This window comes from Rutilus rutilus, assembly GCF_951802725.1.
Source record: "Rutilus rutilus genome assembly, chromosome: 14".
Taxonomy (NCBI): Eukaryota; Metazoa; Chordata; class Actinopteri; order Cypriniformes; family Leuciscidae; genus Rutilus; species Rutilus rutilus.
The window spans coordinates 16,405,065-16,422,356 of NC_140219.1; the positions used below are offsets into that span (position 1 = coordinate 16,405,065).

At 38.0% G+C, this 17,292-nt stretch overlaps 1 protein-coding gene across 1 annotated transcript; it reads left to right on the plus strand.

Moving 5' to 3' along the window:
• Positions 1–3,862: 3,862 nt before the first annotated feature.
• Positions 3,863–17,201, plus strand: aga (aspartylglucosaminidase). The gene is made up of 9 exons (XM_084429523.1): positions 3,863–4,069; positions 4,153–4,306; positions 7,489–7,601; positions 8,077–8,189; positions 8,903–9,014; positions 9,315–9,390; positions 16,511–16,618; positions 16,760–16,893; positions 16,997–17,201. The coding sequence occupies exons 1-9, from the start codon at positions 3,946–3,948 to the stop codon at positions 17,095–17,097; spliced, it is 1,035 nt and encodes a 344-aa protein (XP_084285649.1). The 5' UTR covers positions 3,863–3,945; the 3' UTR covers positions 17,098–17,201.
• The last annotated feature ends 91 nt before the right edge of the window (positions 17,202–17,292 follow it).

The following is a 17,292-nucleotide window of genomic DNA, read 5'->3' on the forward strand; positions in this document are numbered from 1 at the left end:
TTAAACATGAGGGACAGTAAGTTTTTCCCTATTAGTTGACATTTAGTCTTCAAAATCTCACTTTAAAGAATATATTTAATTGCTTACTGGCCTAAAAATAGACAAATACATGCCTCATTGCTGCAACATTTTTATAATTAACATTGTTGTTGGCATATGATTGCCATTATTTTAAAAGTCCCTTTTTAGGCCCAAATAAAGACTTATATAGACACATCTTTCAGTTCAGTTCAGTTCCCAAACATTTGGTCATCAACATTTAAAATTCTCTGATGACAGATCTGTCATTGCTGAATATGTATTCCTATGCCAAATATTGAAATTTGATTTCAATTTTCCCCATTCATCAGGTGACTGTGTTATAGTGCCACCTCACCTGCAGTTTTACTCAGCGTGTGTTTTGACTGACTCCCAATTTAAAAAGAACTTCATGAAATTCAAATGTATTTTCAAAGTCTGGCACATTAATAAACACATTCCACCATCTGTGTGACTTTTCTTTTCTTTCTTTTTTTAACACATGGAAGCACATCTTTTTTACAGCTTGTATATAATAACCTGATTCCAATGCAAGTTATCCAATGCACTTGCACCCTTATGTTGGTATGATTTCAAGGCATGCTGGTATAATTTCAGTGCCATCTTTGCCTTCATTAGAAAATACTGTACATTTGTAATATTTTTGTTTTTTTACTCAAATACCTCTCATTAAGACCATAAGATAAGATAAAAAAGACAGCATTTAATTGATCCCTGAGATGAAATCATAATGTCTGAATTATTAAGACCATTAAGAACCAGAGTTGTTATTTTTAACTAAAATTAAAACTATTAAAAATAGTTTCTGTTAATTGGAAAAAAGCTCAAATAGAAAATATATATAGATTGCTTAAACTAGAGAAAGATTAAACTTAAATGAATGTTAGAAATTTTTTTTTTAACTAAAGTACTGAAACTGAAATAAAATAAAGCTAAATAAAAAATAAATAAAAATGACAAAAGTATAACAAAATTACTAAAACTTAAACTGAAATCAAAACGAAATCTTTACATTTCAGTTAAAAGCCAATTGAAAAAATTTATACATAAATAACACTACATTAAAATAGAAGATTAAATAAATACAAATGGTCTAACTAAGACAGAAGAGCATATATGATATATGAGATCTATATATATGACGATATCACATGATCAATGGTGTCATTCTTAATGGCATAGTGGTCCAATCAGTGTTCTTCTGAATGCATTTAGGAAGCGGGATGCTTTCTGCAAGCGTGCATGTTGCTAAGTGTTTTCCTTTCAGAAACTGTCTGCAGTGCGTCAAGGGACATTCTTCTCACAAACCAACATTTTGATCTTTTGATTGAGTGTCCAAACTCCAAACATATTAAATGTTAACTATTGGACATTGCTTATTTTCTCTATTATAAGACAGGTCTTTTTACTTGTTTGTCTGGTATACTGGTAAGCCAACATACATTACATTATTATCATAAAGAAATTGATGTTTGGCTCTGTGATACATTCCTAGAAACTCTGCTTATGTCAGTATTTAAGTTAGTATTAGATCCGTCTCTGCTTTCTGTGCATTTAATAACTCCTATTACTGGCCTTTCAGAGCTGTCCTGCACTAAGCTCCAGCACACGCCTCTGTTCCATACAGACTCTTTTATAAGGCATTATTGTATGAGGGCAAATCCATGAATAAAATATGGTATAAAACTGTATATTCTTTCTATGAATAATGTAACAAGAAATTCAATATCTTTGCATTCTTTCTCTGGTTAGAGCAACACTTTGTCAAGACCTGTGCTGTATGTACTACTGCTGTCATGTTCAGCATATAAGAGGGCAGGCCACATAATTGTGCCCCTTTTCATTTTCTGTGCTAATGTTCCTGCTGGATTTACTATAAGATATACTATGCGTTATTTAACCAGGTGACTAAATGCCATGTGATGAACAATGTGGCACTCACTATATAAGAAGAGTTTTTAAATAGCCAGTATTTTGTTACTGTAGCTGGTGTAAAGTGTATGGTGTATAGTGTAAATCCCATCCTCACAGCAGCCTTGTTTCCAGAATAACTTTTTTTCATAATTTTTTTCATATTCTTTGTTAAAGAGTTATAAGCCATGAACCAAATCAATCAGCTTCAAGGTGAATCAAGAAAAAGGAAAAAGAAAAAGGTTCAAGGTTCAAAGACTTTAAGGCTTTCATTAGGGAAAGAACTACAGATCTAGAATTAAATTCAAAGAGACAAGATAGTCTATGCATGACCTGTCATTTTATTTTTATCCAAAACAAGGCGATTTGATTATTATATAGCCCGAACACTCTCGTATGTTTCATTCATACACTCTCTCACAGAAAGTCAAAAACGGATTTGTAGAAGTAATAACTTCTGACGTTCGAGGAAATCCCTATGTTGATTTGCTTCTACTAAATCTCCTACATCATTCAGTGATTCACGTTCTTTTGATACAATTTGCTTGTGTCTATTTTGCAGAATCATGGATAATGTTGTTTTTGAAAAAAGATAATGTCTGCACACTGAAATTGCAGATTTAGTAAGCTAATTTATGAAACATTTCAGCCAGTCAGGTCTTCAACAGACACAGTCCACAAGACTTGACTGGTTGAATTTTTGAGCTCTTTTATAAACTTTCTGGAGCTGTACTGTAATTTTAGTTTGCAGACATTGATCTTTTTATGCACCTGAGCCTATTTCGGGTTTTGGATGTGTAGCTACACCTATTTTAATTTTTTTTTTACAATCATTTAAAAAAAAAAAGCGAAATAATGTAAACAAATGTCATCAAAAATATAAAACTTCCACCTCAAAGTACATCTGTCTTTAATACTGTATAAGGTATTGTTTAAAAAAATAAATAATAACTTTCAAGGCCTCAGGGGAATCCCTTAAAACACTTTTCACACTCAAACTGATTTATTTAGTGTATAGCCTAGATACATGCTAGCCTGACTACGTCAGACTTCGTACTTCCGCTCAATTTCAGTTCGCTTCTGTACTCAGTCTGAGATAGCGACCATTTTGCCCGTTTTCCTCCGGCCTCAAAACAGCCGGGCCAATCAACGAACAGAGGACGGGCTGAGAGCCGTAACGTAGACGCTGATTGTACCGTGGATGCGAAGATTTACTTCACATATCTGCAAAAGTCGTTCACAGCCATGTTCACTCCGGTATTTCGCTCAATGGCTTTGTTTTCGCATCATACATGTGTTTACAGTGGAAGTTAGATACGGCTGAGCATGCCCATAACACACGCCATAACCAAACGTTATGTGATTGGCTTACAGGTAACCAATTATTTTAAACTTCAGACAAGCACCTCCCCGCGAGAAAGAAAACATTTTTCAATTACGCCCTTCCAGACTCTGTCTACGAAGCAAAGCAAAATAGAAGAGTTTGGTATTACCAGGCTATGCATCATTCACAGGAGAATTCTGTCATATTTGTTTGTTTTTTCTGAATTTTTACCATCTCAATTGATAGGCTAGTTTCATTGCTAATTTGTGTCCTAAATACAAATGTTGAAATAATATTTTTTGATTCATTTGACAAAACTGCTCACAAGTGGTATTTACCTTGATTTCGAGTCTTCATTTTCTTCACACATCAAGTCTCACATCAAGAGACACTGATGTCTCCTTGGTAAGAAAGAAAAGGTTTAACATGTTTTATTTTGATAAAATTCAACCCCTAGGATATAAACATGACAACTCAGATCGAATTCAATCCATGCGTTTGCTCAAAATATAGTCTCATCATCACATGAAAATATAACGTAACTATTTTGACTGCGCGGTCCCTTTAAATATTCATTAACACAACGCTGTCATGTGACAAAACACGGATGTGAAAAGTTGCATGACAGATCTCGTGATCAGGATGCCCTTATAATGTGAAGGAATTGTATTATGTCTATTGAGTATTGTAATATGATTCAAATAGTATTGGCCATCATTTGTTTGCTTCCTCTAAATCAAGCTGCTCTTCCCTTGGTGATCAACACTTGGCATTTTGAAAATGCAGCTGGAGCAGGTGAGAGTCTGAGACCATGACCATGACTGCACCGTGTATAGCTCTGAGGGATGTGTAGGATCTTCTATGGTTTCTCTCTGTAGCCTGGAGCTCGCTTCAGAAGGGTGGCTCGGTTCTGGACGCGGTGGAGAGCGGTTGCGCGCAGTGTGAGCTCGAGCAGTGTGATGGCAGCGTCGGGTTCGGCGGGAGCCCGGATGAGCGGGGAGAGACCACCCTTGACGCGATGATCATGAATGGGTAGGTTCTAGGGCAAATATATTAGTATGCTTAACTAGGCATTTGCACACATTGAAAAATAATAATATACAATTATAATATTATACAACAAAAATAGCTATTTAGCTCCGCCCACTCGAAGCAGTGAGTCGTACTGAATTCGTAACTGCATACTAGCATACTCTTACTATTTCTGCCATAAAAAGATGTGGTAAATAGTAGTAAGAGTAACGTTAGGCTAGTATGGGATTCCAAATTCAGTAATGGACTCCCTATGGTTTCAAAATACATATACACTACCGTTCAAAAGTTTGGGGTCAGTAAGACTTTTAGTGTTTTTAAAAGAAGTAAGTTTTCTGCTCACCAAGGCTGCATTTATTTGATTAAAAATACAAACAAAAACAGTAATATTGTGAAATATCATTACAATTTAAAACAGCTGTTTTCTATGTGAATATACAGTAAAGTGTAATTTATTCCTGTGATCAAAGCTGAATTTTCAGCATCATTACTCCAGTCTTCAGTGTCACATAATCCTTCAGAAATCATTCTAATATGATGATTTGATGCTCAAATTTGATTTGAAGCTTTTTCAAAATTCTTTGATGAATAGAAAGTTCAAAAGAACAGCATTTATCTGAAATCTAAAGCTTTTGTAACATTAAACACTACCGTTCAAAAGTTTGGGGTCAGTAAGAATTTGAATTTTATTTTTGGGGGAAAGAAATAAAATAAATCAATACTTTTATTCATCAAGGATGAGTTAAACTGATCAAAAGTTACAGTAAAGACATTTATAATGTTAGAAAATATTCTATTTTAAATAAATGCTGTTCTTTTGAACTTTCTATTCATCAAAGAATTTTGAAAAAAAAATGTACACAACTGTTTTCAACATTGATAATAATAATGAATGTTTCTTGAGCATCCAATCATCATATTAGAATGATTTCTGAAGGATCATGTGACACTGAAGACTGGAGTAATGATGCTGAAAATTCAGCTTTGATTACACTTTACTGTATATTCACATAGAAAACAGTCATTTTTAAATTATCATAATATTTCACAATATTACTGTTTTTTTTTTTATTGTTTTTTATCAAATAAATGCAGCCTTGGTGAGCAGAAGATACTTCTTTTAAAAACATTAAAAATCTTACTGACCCCAATATTTTGAACGGTAGTGTGTGTATATATATATATATATATATATATATATACAGTGCAATGCATAAGTTAATACACCCATGCTAAAGTTGACTAAAAAGAGGAATAAAAAATCATATTTTGGAAATTGAACTTAATGCCTTAATTTAAAAAATTAGGAAAAATCCAACCTTTAAGGACACCAATTTTCTTTGTGAATGAATAATGTATCGTAAATAAATAAATGTTCTTCCTTAAAATACATGGTGCATAAGTTAGTATACCCCTATGTTAAATTCCCATAGAGGCAGGCAGATTTTTATTTTTAAAGGCCAGTTACTTCATGGATCCAGGATACTATGCATCCTGATAAAGTTCCCTTGGCCTTTGGAATTAAAATAGCCCCACATCATCACATAGCATTCACCATACCTAGAGATTGGCATGGTTTTATTTCAGTTAGCCTAAAAGCTAGTTTGATTAGCATTGAGAGGATGCATAGTATCCTGGATCCATGAAGTAACTGGCCTTTAAAAATAAAAATCTGCCTGCCTCTATGGGAATTTAACATAGGGGTGTACTAACTTATGCACCATGTATTTTAAGGAAGAACATTTATTTATTTACGATACATTATTCATTCACAAAGAAAATTGGTGTCCTTAACGGTTGGATTTTTCCTAATCTTTTTAATTAAGGCATTAAGTTCAATTTCCAAAATATGATTTTTTTATTCCTCTTTTTAGTCAACTTTAGCATGGGTGTATTAACTTATGCATTGCACTGTATGTATATGTGTATTTGTGTAGTGTATGTATATATATATATATATATATATATGTGTGTGTGTATAAAATGAAATAAGTAATTTTATATTTATCCATTGTTTATAATTCTATCCTGCTGTTCGCAATGCTTCATGGGATTGTACCTTTGTATTTTGTCAGATTTTCAAATAGGCCTACATCTTTGCTTCAAATCAAATTTTGTGGTGTTGTGATTGGCTGGATTTATGGCTTACAATGCTTTATCAAAGACTTTTTTTATAAATCCCTATGGTAAAAATGAATGGAAAAAAATACTTCCAGAACCAGCATCTCTGAAAATTTTGGCAGGCACTGTTGCACTCTATTGCAGCGAAGCGATCTCACATGTCCGTGTCTCAGGTTATTCCGCCCTTGCGCCGAAAAACACGTAATCAGAGAAGGGGGCTGCATCCGACACTGCATACTTCCTTTCTTTGTAGTTGGCGAAAAACAGTATGTGAAAAAATTTCATAGTAGTCATAAGAGTACTTGGCAAAAAAGTACTTGGATGACCTCCTAGTTCCAGCGAGATTCAGAAGTGTGCACATGATGACACTATCCCATGAGGCCACAGGGGAGGATTTGTGAATGACGCTGAAGCGACGCAACTAACGGATAATGAAAGCATGACGAATGTAGTACGCCCAGATTACATTCATACTACACAAATTCTTACTATATACAACATACTTTTTTAGCTGTCATGAAGTAATTACTTTTTCAAAATAAATACCTACTCAAGAGAGTATGCGATTTCAGACACAGCCGAGAAGAAGGAGAAGTTACTTTGATAAAAGTCTGAGATCACATGAAATATTTTATTTTTTATCTCTACAGATAAATCATATATAATAAATGTAATATTCCATAAAAAATAAGAATTGTCAATTTTGATATCATGGTGACTTAAAATAAAAAGAAATGTCAAAAAAAACAATTGTGACCATTTATTTATTTTTTATTTATATATTTATTTATATATTTATTTTATTTATACCATTCATTTATTTTAACCAATCATAAAAATCAATTGAGATTCAGGAACCTCTCTGATTACGGTGGGTGGTTATACACACACATCTACCGTTATGTTTAGCATTACAACATAACATAACACAAACGCTTGTACTTTTGCACAATGATAAATTGCAAACTAATTATGAAGTTTTTACATTAAGTGTTTGTCATTATAGTTTGCCTAGTTACTGTATCAGCCTTGTGTTTGTTTGCTATATGTCCCATGTTCAGTGACACAATGGAAGTGGGGGCAGTGGGAGACCTACGCAGGGTCAAAAATGCTGTTGGTGTTGCCCGAGCCGTGATGGAATACACAGAGCACACCTTCATAGTGGGCGAATCAGGTAGGGACTGTACATTTAGTCACTCCATTCACAAATAAATCATGTGGCTGCAACTCAGTGATCAAGAGGTTCGGCCGGGGGAAAAATGTAATCACAGATGGAGCGATTTAAGAATTAAACATTTCTTTTCAACTATTTATTTCTCTAAATTATGTAGATACTAGATATTCAGATTTGATATCAGCTTTACACTTTGTAGTTCCATTTATAATGTTGTGCCATTCTATTAATTCCATCTGCTCTCTTAATTAAAATTAGAGTACTAAAACAGCTTTCTTTCTGTATGCATGGCTGCTTAACATCCACATTACAATAAAAAAGGCTGAGTAAGCCTCCCCTGCTCCATTTTTGCTCTTTCCTGTGTCTAATGTTTATTTCAAATCAGCTCTACTATGTGATTCAGTTTGTTCAAATCTCCCCTGCTATATGAAGTTTCGTAGCACTGAAAATAACCTTTTTTTCTGTCTTCATGCAGCCACAATCTTTGCACAAAACATGGGCTTCATGTCTGAGGAATTGTCAGCCAACCAATCAATAGCTATTTTCTCCAAGTGGTTGCAGCAGAATTGTCAACCCAACTATAGAAAGGTGAGTCCCTAAAACCAGGAACCTCGGTGTAATCATTACTGCAGGGTTTCCCTTTTAAGTTCTTAAGCACCTTTGGCAACTTCAAACATGGATTTAGAAGATGATCTGTGGCAGATAAACAGTTTTGATATACTTCAAATGAACCAAACACCTTTGAAAGATTTCTTCTTTTTTTTTAAGTTTCAGTCAGTGTGTTATGATTAGAACCAGAATTACATGTGCTTTACGAGACTTGCTTTACATTGAGAAGCAGTCATGTTTACCTCAATTCATGCAGGATTTGTTGAGAAGTTTTGGAAGGATATCATTGTAATCACTCACTAGAAATTATGCACCGTGAAACAAAGCAATGAATAATGCATAGTGAGATTCATGAAGAATACAATGGTTGATTCCTACATTCTGCTATTGGCACAATCAAAGCCCTATGGGAATATGTGAAACAATGCTCTGAATACATTATTTTGTGTGTTTTCATAGTCAGATTAAACTGTAAGGTTTGTTGGCTATATAAATCAGAACTTCAAAAATCTGAATTTCCCCAGAAAACTTGAAGGTGGATAAAGCAAATCAGGGAGCAACATGAAAAATGGATAGCCTTGCTTATGTAATGCTAATTTTAAAACGTTAGTCATAAAAAAACAACTTTGTTCTGTGTCCCAGATCAAAGCATGATTTGAAGCAACATCACTTGGTGTCTTTTTATTTTACAGAATGTTTTTCCAGACCCTTCCAAATCATGTGGGCCGTACAAGCCCAACGCCAAGTCGTGGAGGCCAAAGCATTCGAAGGGAAATTTTGACCCCAGTTCTCATGACACAATTGGTAATTATTCTTAAGATTATTTATTGTTTATTTATTGTAAAGCCAAGATTAGATAGATGGATGGATAGATAGATGATAAGTCTTAAGACAAAGAAATCTGTTGGTGCAAACGTGTTTTTCTTAATGCAGATTTGGGTCCACAGAGTATCAAGCTCATTAGTTTTCATTTGCATAGTGAAAAGGAAGCATGATAAATGGGCTGAATGCCTTGAGGACATATTTGAAAACCACTGCTTGTTTCAATCCATTGATGCATATGATCTTAGATGATGTTACATTTTCACCGGTAATTTTGATTAGGAATGGTTGTGATTGGTAAGAACGGACAGGTGGCTGCTGCAACGTCCACCAATGGAGCAACACATAAGATACCAGGGTGAGTATGACAGCTTGTTAGAATGTCTCAAGTGTCCTATTGAAGTCAGAATGCATTAGTGTTTCAAGAAACTTCACTGTGATTTTAGCTTTGCTGTTGTTCAGTAGTGACAGAAATGGGTTTCCAGTCCCCTGTCAACAGAGCTTTAGTCAAGTATATGTATGCTGATATGTTAGTCCGGTGGTGTAGTGCAAATACCGTTACAGAGGTGATAAAAGCACCAAATTTTGCATGGTGTTTCCTTAGGGTCTATAGTGTAATTTTGGCCTAGGAGCCCTCGGAAATAAATGTTGTAACGTCATATTAGAAGTATATCATTATCAATGAAATATGCTTAAAAAGACAGAGATTTTCAAGTTCCTGCACAAGATAAAGTATTCAAATGAATCCCAAAGTTAACATTTTGATATGTTTATTTATGTTTATGAACTTTTACATAACTATAGCTTCAATACATGTTAAAGTATTAGCAATATGGTCTTTATTGGCCCTGTAATTGATCATTTTGAGTCGTTACAGTTGCATTTGCAAAGAGGTGAGCAGTCTAGACTTGCTTTGCCACATTTGCAGGTTGAACAATCCCCCTTACAGCAACATTTGATAAGTTCTCTGCAGGCTGTGGGGACTTCTGGAAGTGTCATCCAAACTGGTTCCCAAGACCCTGATTCCTAGGTCCATCCATAGTCCCTTAGAGAAGGAATACCTTGCTGTGAGAGTGTGCTGGTCGCCCAGATTCCAGTCTGATAAACTGCCCATCTGATGTGCTGCAGTTGAGTATCTTGGTGGGTGGCAGTTTCTCCATTGTCCTACTTTAATGGTCCAGTGGTAGACCTTTCGCCAACCGTGTCAGAGGTTCTGGGTTCTCATCCGTACTCATATCGTTTTTTTTTTTTTTTCTCGTATAGTTTTTTTTCCTCATCAAAACCGATTATGTTCATCAGTGGTTGTATGTCAAGCAGGGACACGTTTGTGTGCATTATGTTTTGTGATTTCACCAGAACGAATTAGAGTATCCGCTAGGGCTGGGCGATATATCGCATGACATTGTTATGCGCATCTCGTCAGTAAAGCCGGTTCCTTGATTAGTAGTTGTTGTGTTCTTCTGTGCATATTGGCCAGTAGGTGGCGGTAGAGGTTTGTAATATGTGATATTGAGAACTGAGGAATGAGAGAGTCTGAAGTGTTGCATCAGCTGCTATCTATGCTGTTCTATTTGCTATTCCTATTGTTCATTAAATAAGTTCTTATTTGAGAAGCCTTTCATTCCTTCTTACTAAGGACATAATAAATTGGCGACGAGGTACTTTTTTTTGAAGATGGCAGCTGTTTCTACTTTTTCCACGCCATTTTTGCCATGTCCTGGTGAACCAACTATTCCTTTCGACACGTGGCTACGGATGTTCCAGAATTATTTGCTTGTTGTTGGTGCTTCTGGAGATGCATGGCCAGTTGAGCGCAAACGAGCACTACTGCTACATTGTCTGGGGACTGAAGGACAAAGATTATTCTATTCCTTGCCGAATCAAGGTGATACGATGGAAGATGCGATTGCGGCCTTGAAAGCGCATTTTAACCCTCGACGGAACATAGTGGCTGAGCGCCATGCTTTCAGGAAACGTGTTCAGGCACCAGGAGAAACTATAATTCAGTACGTAGCTGCTCTACGGGATTTAGCAGTTACTTGTGACTTTGCAGCTACTTTGGACGACATGTTGCGTGATCAGCTCGTGGAGAATGTGTCCAGTCATCGGATTCGTGAGAGACTGCTTTTGGAATCTGAATTGACTCTGGAAAAAGCCATTACTATAGCCACCCAAACAGAAGCTGCTGGTGAACAAGCCAAATTATTATCGAATACTCGTTCAGTTCCTGTGCAAGTGATACATGCAAAGCCTCCACCTGCAGCTGGACGTTTCCGTCGTAGACCACCTTTAAAACCACTGTCTACAATGCGTTCTTCAAAGCCTTCGTCACCTACTGCACCTGCTTCGTCCTCTCGTGAATGCTATCGTTGTGGATCTAAGAAACACCTCGCGAATGATCGTAGTTGTCCTGCTGCATCGGCACAGTGTAATAACTGTCAAAAGATGGGACATTATTCGCGGGTGTGTCGTTCAGGACAAGCTTGCTCAGTGCGTGAAATTGACTTGCCTGAAGTTCAGATCCTTTATATGCATGACTCACTTACTGATAAAATTCGGTGCACTGCTCTCATTGCGACCGCAACTACGTCTGTGCCTATCGAGCTTACCGTGGATTCTGGGTCATCTGTTTCTATATTGCCTAAAATTGTGTATGATACACACTTCCAGAAAGATGCTCTGCTGCCTCCTTCATTGAAACTGGTGACGTATTCTCGTGCTCCGATTCCTGTACTTGGCTGCTTACCTGCCACTGTCTCTATGGATGACATCACCTGCTCCACGTCATTCTTTGTGGTGGAATCTGGCACAGCTCTGCTTGGGATGGATCTTATTAATGGCTTACATCTTCGTTTTGAAGGCAATTCAATTTTGCCAGCGCAGTCATCAACACCTGTGCTGCGATTGTCTGCGTTGACGCCTTCAGCTGCTTTGGGATGTGCAAAAGGCTTTGTGCACAGAGTAAAGACTTCTCCAGCAGTTGCTCCTGTGCGCCAGAAACTCCGCCGCTTACCGTTGTCTGTTAGAGCCGCAGTCAGTGAGGAAATTCATCGCCTTCTCGAGTCTGACATTATAGAGAGAGTGGACGCTTCGCTGTGGGTCTCCCCGATAGTAGTAGTACAGAAAAAGTCGGGTGCCATTCGAATGTGCGTGGATCTGCGAGAACCCAACAAGGCTGTAGTTACGGATAGCTACCCACTACCACATATTGAGGAACTTTTGTCTTTGTTAAGGGGAGCGACTGTATTTTCCACTATCGATTTGGAGAGTGCTTATTTTCAGTTGCCCTTACATGAGGAGAGCCGCGATCTGACCGCCTTCATTACTCACGAAGGACTTTTCAGATTTTGCCGCGTACCGTACGGACTTGCTTCAGCACCTTCTGCTTTTCAGAGAATGTTGGTAACAGTTTTGCAGGGACTTACGAATGTTGCCAATTACCTTGATGATATCATTCTCTGGGGACGTACGCAAACTGAACATGATCACACGCTCAAAGCCGTTGTTCAGCGCTTACAGGATGCTGGACTGAAGCTGAATCAATCGAAATGTCAGTTCAACAAAACCAGTCTGCGCTTCCTGGGCCATCTGGTGAATGCGCAAGGAATTCAACCTGATGAGGATCACCTTTCTGCCATTCTTCATGCACCCGCTCCAAAAGATGCACCTCAACTCCGCTCTTTCATCGGGCTACTATCGTGGTACAATAAGTTTATTCCCAACTTTGCCACGGTAGTTGAACCTCTGCGTGCGTGCATCAGGCAGGGCTCAGATTTCGTCTGGTCGGAGGAAGCTCAGCAATGCTTTGATGCTGTAAAAAAGTTGCTCATTGACAGTCCTGCACTTTCATTGTTCGACCCCGATTTGCCTACGGTGGTATCTACAGATGCCTCTGATTATGGTCTGGGCGCTGTTCTCGCTCAAGTTCATGAGAATAAGACTGAGCGCGTCGTCGCTTTTGCATCCCGGACATTGTCGCCTGCTGAACGCAAGTACTCAACCATTGAAAAGGAAGCACTTGCGTGTGTCTGGGCAGTTGAAAAGTGGCGAACCTACTTGTGGGGTCGTAAATTCCTCCTGCGGACGGACCACCAGGCATTAACTGTGCTCCTCTCATCCAAAGGTACTGATCGCGCCGGAATGCGCATTGCGCGCTGGGCAGCACGGTTACTGTGCTTCAACTATGATGTGATTTACCGGCCTGGGGCTCAAAATTGCACTGCCGACTGTCTTTCTCGTCTGCCTTTGCCTGCTTCGGATGAAGACTGCATGGACGCTGAACCTGAGTTTGTGGCGTTTATGTCTCCTGCAATGTCAGCTCTGTCACCTGCTGAGTTTGCTTCTGCCTCCGCGACATGCTCTGAACTGAGTGCATTACGCACACAAATAGCTCGCGGTTGGCCTTCCTCTTCAACTTCTGTGGATAATATTCTACGTCCATACTTCAAACTACGTGACGAATTGAGTGTGCAGCACGATTATGTGTTCAGAGGATCACGTCTGGTTGTGCCTGTTGCGCTAAGGCACACGATGGTGAAGTTAGCTCATGAAGGCCACCAGGGAATTGTGCGCACAAAACAACGCCTTCGTGAACTGTACTGGTGGCCAGGCATAGATTGTCTGGTTAAAGAGCACATACAGACCTGTCAAATGTGTCTGTCCTCTGACAAAACTGCCAACACCTCTGCTGCGCCGCTGCAGCCAGTGCCTTTTCCGTCTGTACCGTGGGACAAGGTAGCTGTAGATGTGGTGGGTCCATTTGAAACCGCTGTGTGGGACTGTCGTTATGCGCTGACATTAGTTGATTATCACAGTAAGTGGCCTGAAGTCGCTTTCACCGCTTCCATCACTACTCAAAATGTTATCGCCTTCTTGTCATCTGTGTTTAGTAGATACGGCAATCCATGTTCTATCGTGTCTGATAATGGAACCCAATTCACGTCAGTGGAATTTGCTACATTCCTAAAAGAGAGAAACATTCAACACATACGTACTTCTGTCTACCACCCTTCTGCGAATGGAGCTGTGGAACGCTTTCATCGCGTGCTGAAAGGCTGCATTCAGTCTGCTGTTCTGGGAACGAAGCCGTGGAAATCTACAGTCACGGAATTTCTCCAAGTGTATCGTGCTACACCACATTCTGCCACAGGACTATCCCCGTTTGAGTTGCTTCATGGTAGAAGGATGCGAACGCGTCTTAATGTTCTTCCTCTTCTCACCACACGTCAGGATGCTCCTGCGCTTCTTCAGCGAGTTTCTTTGAAACAACAGAAAATGAAAGCATACGCTGACTCCAGACGTGTGGCTCGCACTCCTGATTTCAAAGTGGGAGATTGGGTGCGTGTGCGCATTCCAACTCACGTTCCGAAAGCGCATCCAAGATTTACCAACCCACGTCAAATTGTGCGTAAACTGGGTGCGTGTACTTACCTGTTATCAGACGGGAAGAACTGGCATGCTTCTCACCTGGCTCGTTCTGTTGCACCTGTTTCGGAGACTACTGATATGGATGCTGTGGACTTGTCATTTCAGTTTTGTCCTCCTCCTCCTCCGGTGCCTCAAGCTCCTCAGGCTCCTCAAGCTCCTGAAGCTCTTCAAAGGGGTTCTACCCGTGTGAGACGACCTCCTCGTTGGCTGGAAGACTGTGTTAATTAGTCTCTTGCATTGCGAGAATATAAAGGATGAGTAATTCATTAAGTCACCTGGTTGTTTATTTTAATATGAATACTACATTCTTGTGATTATCGTGAAACTTATTTTGTTCTTTAGTCTGATTGAGATAAGTAGTTATGTTACATAACCAAGTGAATGCTTTGGTAATTTTGTAACTTTGTTATTGTGTTCCTTTTGTTCTTAAAAATCTGGGTAGACAGTTTGCTTTAAGTGATGGGGGAATATGTTGTGTTCTTCTGTGCATATTGGCCAGTAGGTGGCGGTAGAGGTTTGTAATATGTGATATTGAGAACTGAGGAATGAGAGAGTCTGAAGTGTTGCATCAGCTGCTATCTATGCTGTTCTATTTGCTATTCCTATTGTTCATTAAATAAGTTCTTATTTGAGAAGCCTTTCATTCCTTCTTACTAAGGACATAATAGTAGTAAATCGCCATCACCTGCTTTCAGATGGAGCGGCATTTACAACACAGAGCCGTAGTTAACTGACAAGCTGAGCCATATCACATTAATTATCGCGGACGTATCGCCTGATCCAATAGATCCGAATAGATCCAATATCGATCCCTCTTCAAAAAAATCACCCTCTTCACATGCGCAAAAATGTGCTTGGAAACATCACAGTGGAGCGTTGCTTACGCTGAATGGCACGAATTGTAGGCTACTGACTATTTAAACAGACCAGTGTAATTTTTATGTTAGGTTGACTATTTTATTTTGATAATGAACCGGCTGCGATGTCAAGATTGCAATGCTGGAATATGTTGTGTGTGTGTGTGAGGCGATGGAATCATAAAAATATACTCCGTTATTTTGTTCATACAGGACATCATTCGAAACTGCAAAGTATTTATTTATATTTGTGTACACTCGCAATAAAACACAACATCGTGCTTTTGTAAAATAAAGAAAACAAACAAACTGCCGTCTCGGTTTCCTTTCCGTCAACTTGTTTGTGAGGCGCCGCGCCTCAGAAATGAACCAAACTCAGCAGCATGCTGTCAGTTTTTTCTTTCGTTTTATTAATCTATTAATTGTTTAAATAGCCATATTTCGCGTGTTTCTTTTATATAGGCCTATAGACTATGATTTTATGAAAACAATTTTTTTTTAATTTAATTATATTTTCCTTAAATCATCCTGGCGACCCATATTTTAAGTCTCGAAACCGCTGCTCTAAGAGGTCGCCAAGTGTATTCCTTAGTTGGACATTAAGCATAAAAGAACGAACGAATTCTGACCTGCAACACGTCTACAATAGGCAACCAAAATAACTGAACGTACATCTAGCTATGTACTGTCACACACAAATAGGATTTAATGTGATGTGATGCAGCCTAACATAAAACTAATGACCAAACTATGAACTCAGTAGATAGCTATATGAATGACCTAGTTGAATTGAAAAATAAAAGAGAAAACCAAGATCTCTTAACATTTAGGCATTTTTGCTGCCTTTTTTAATAATTCCGCCTATACAGGGCTTTTTGAGGGGGTTTTTTATAAAAAAAAAGTTTTACACTTATAATTTGGAGGATTTACTGGCTTGAGCACAAATTAACAAAAGGAAGCATATTCAGTGGTCTTAAAAGGCCATTACCCTGAAAGTTTTACAAAAAAAAAAAAAAAAACTTTTCATGAATATTGTTTTTTAAGTGATTTAACACAAAATTTCAATATTTAAGCTGAGCTCCTAGGCTGAAATCAATTAGGAGGTCCTAAAGAGGCTTCATGTAAAATTTGGTGCTTTTATCACCTCGGTAATGGTATTATTTAATATGTGCACTACCCAACTGGACTATGTAGTCGTGTAGGCGATTCACCAGTGGCTGGAGCTGGGGCTTATGCCGACAGTACAGCGGGGGGAGCGGCTGCCACAGGGGATGGAGACATCATGATGCGTTTCCTTCCTAGGTAATTATCATTCTTGAGGTCATTTTTATTAGCATCAACAGAAAAGAAAAACTGGTATGAAGTGCATTGATAAAATAAATGTGATTCTATAGAAATATCTAATTGAAACCTTTTATTAAAAATGTTTGTTTTTGGTCAAAGTTTTCTAGCTGTTGATTTAATGAGAAATGGAACCCAACCCACTGTTGCCTGTAAGATGGCCATATCCAGAATCAAGAAGTACTACCCCGATTTCTTTGGAGCACTTATTTGTGCCAATACTACTGGTGGATATGGTAAATGCTAATGTCTAATATTTGCTTCTTATTCAGAATTAGTATAAAAAGTGTTATAAGAATCATGAAATTCATTGTCAAAAAACCCTTCTTTTATTCAAAGGTGCAGCTTGTAACAAGCGTCCTGGATTCAGCCAATTCCCCTTCATGGTGGTTAACCCACAGACAAACCAACCTCAGTTGCATAAGGTGGACTGCTTTTAATTGCCAGCATTTTGTTTTGTTTACATGCTTCTTAAAGGTTGTTAATGAATTTTTGATTGGTATATGCCTTATGATCATTGTTCACATTGCACTATATATATATATATATATATATATATATATATATATATAAAAACTTTAATTTGTTAAAAATCTGTTGTAAGATCTGAGAAATACATTAAGCTCTGGGATGTC

What these genes read in the sequence shown, in the direction of transcription:
- aga (XM_084429523.1), top strand. Translation starts at nt 3,946, where the DNA reads ATGTCTATTGAGTATTGTAATATGATTCAAATAGTATTGGCCATCATT. An exon ending in CAGTTCTCATGACACAATTG is followed by an intron (nt 9,015 to 9,314) that starts GTAATTATTCTT and finishes AATTTTGATTAG; the next exon opens with GAATGGTTGTGATTGGTAAG. An exon ending in GCAACACATAAGATACCAGG is followed by an intron (nt 9,391 to 16,510) that starts GTGAGTATGACA and finishes TGGACTATGTAG; the next exon opens with TCGTGTAGGCGATTCACCAG.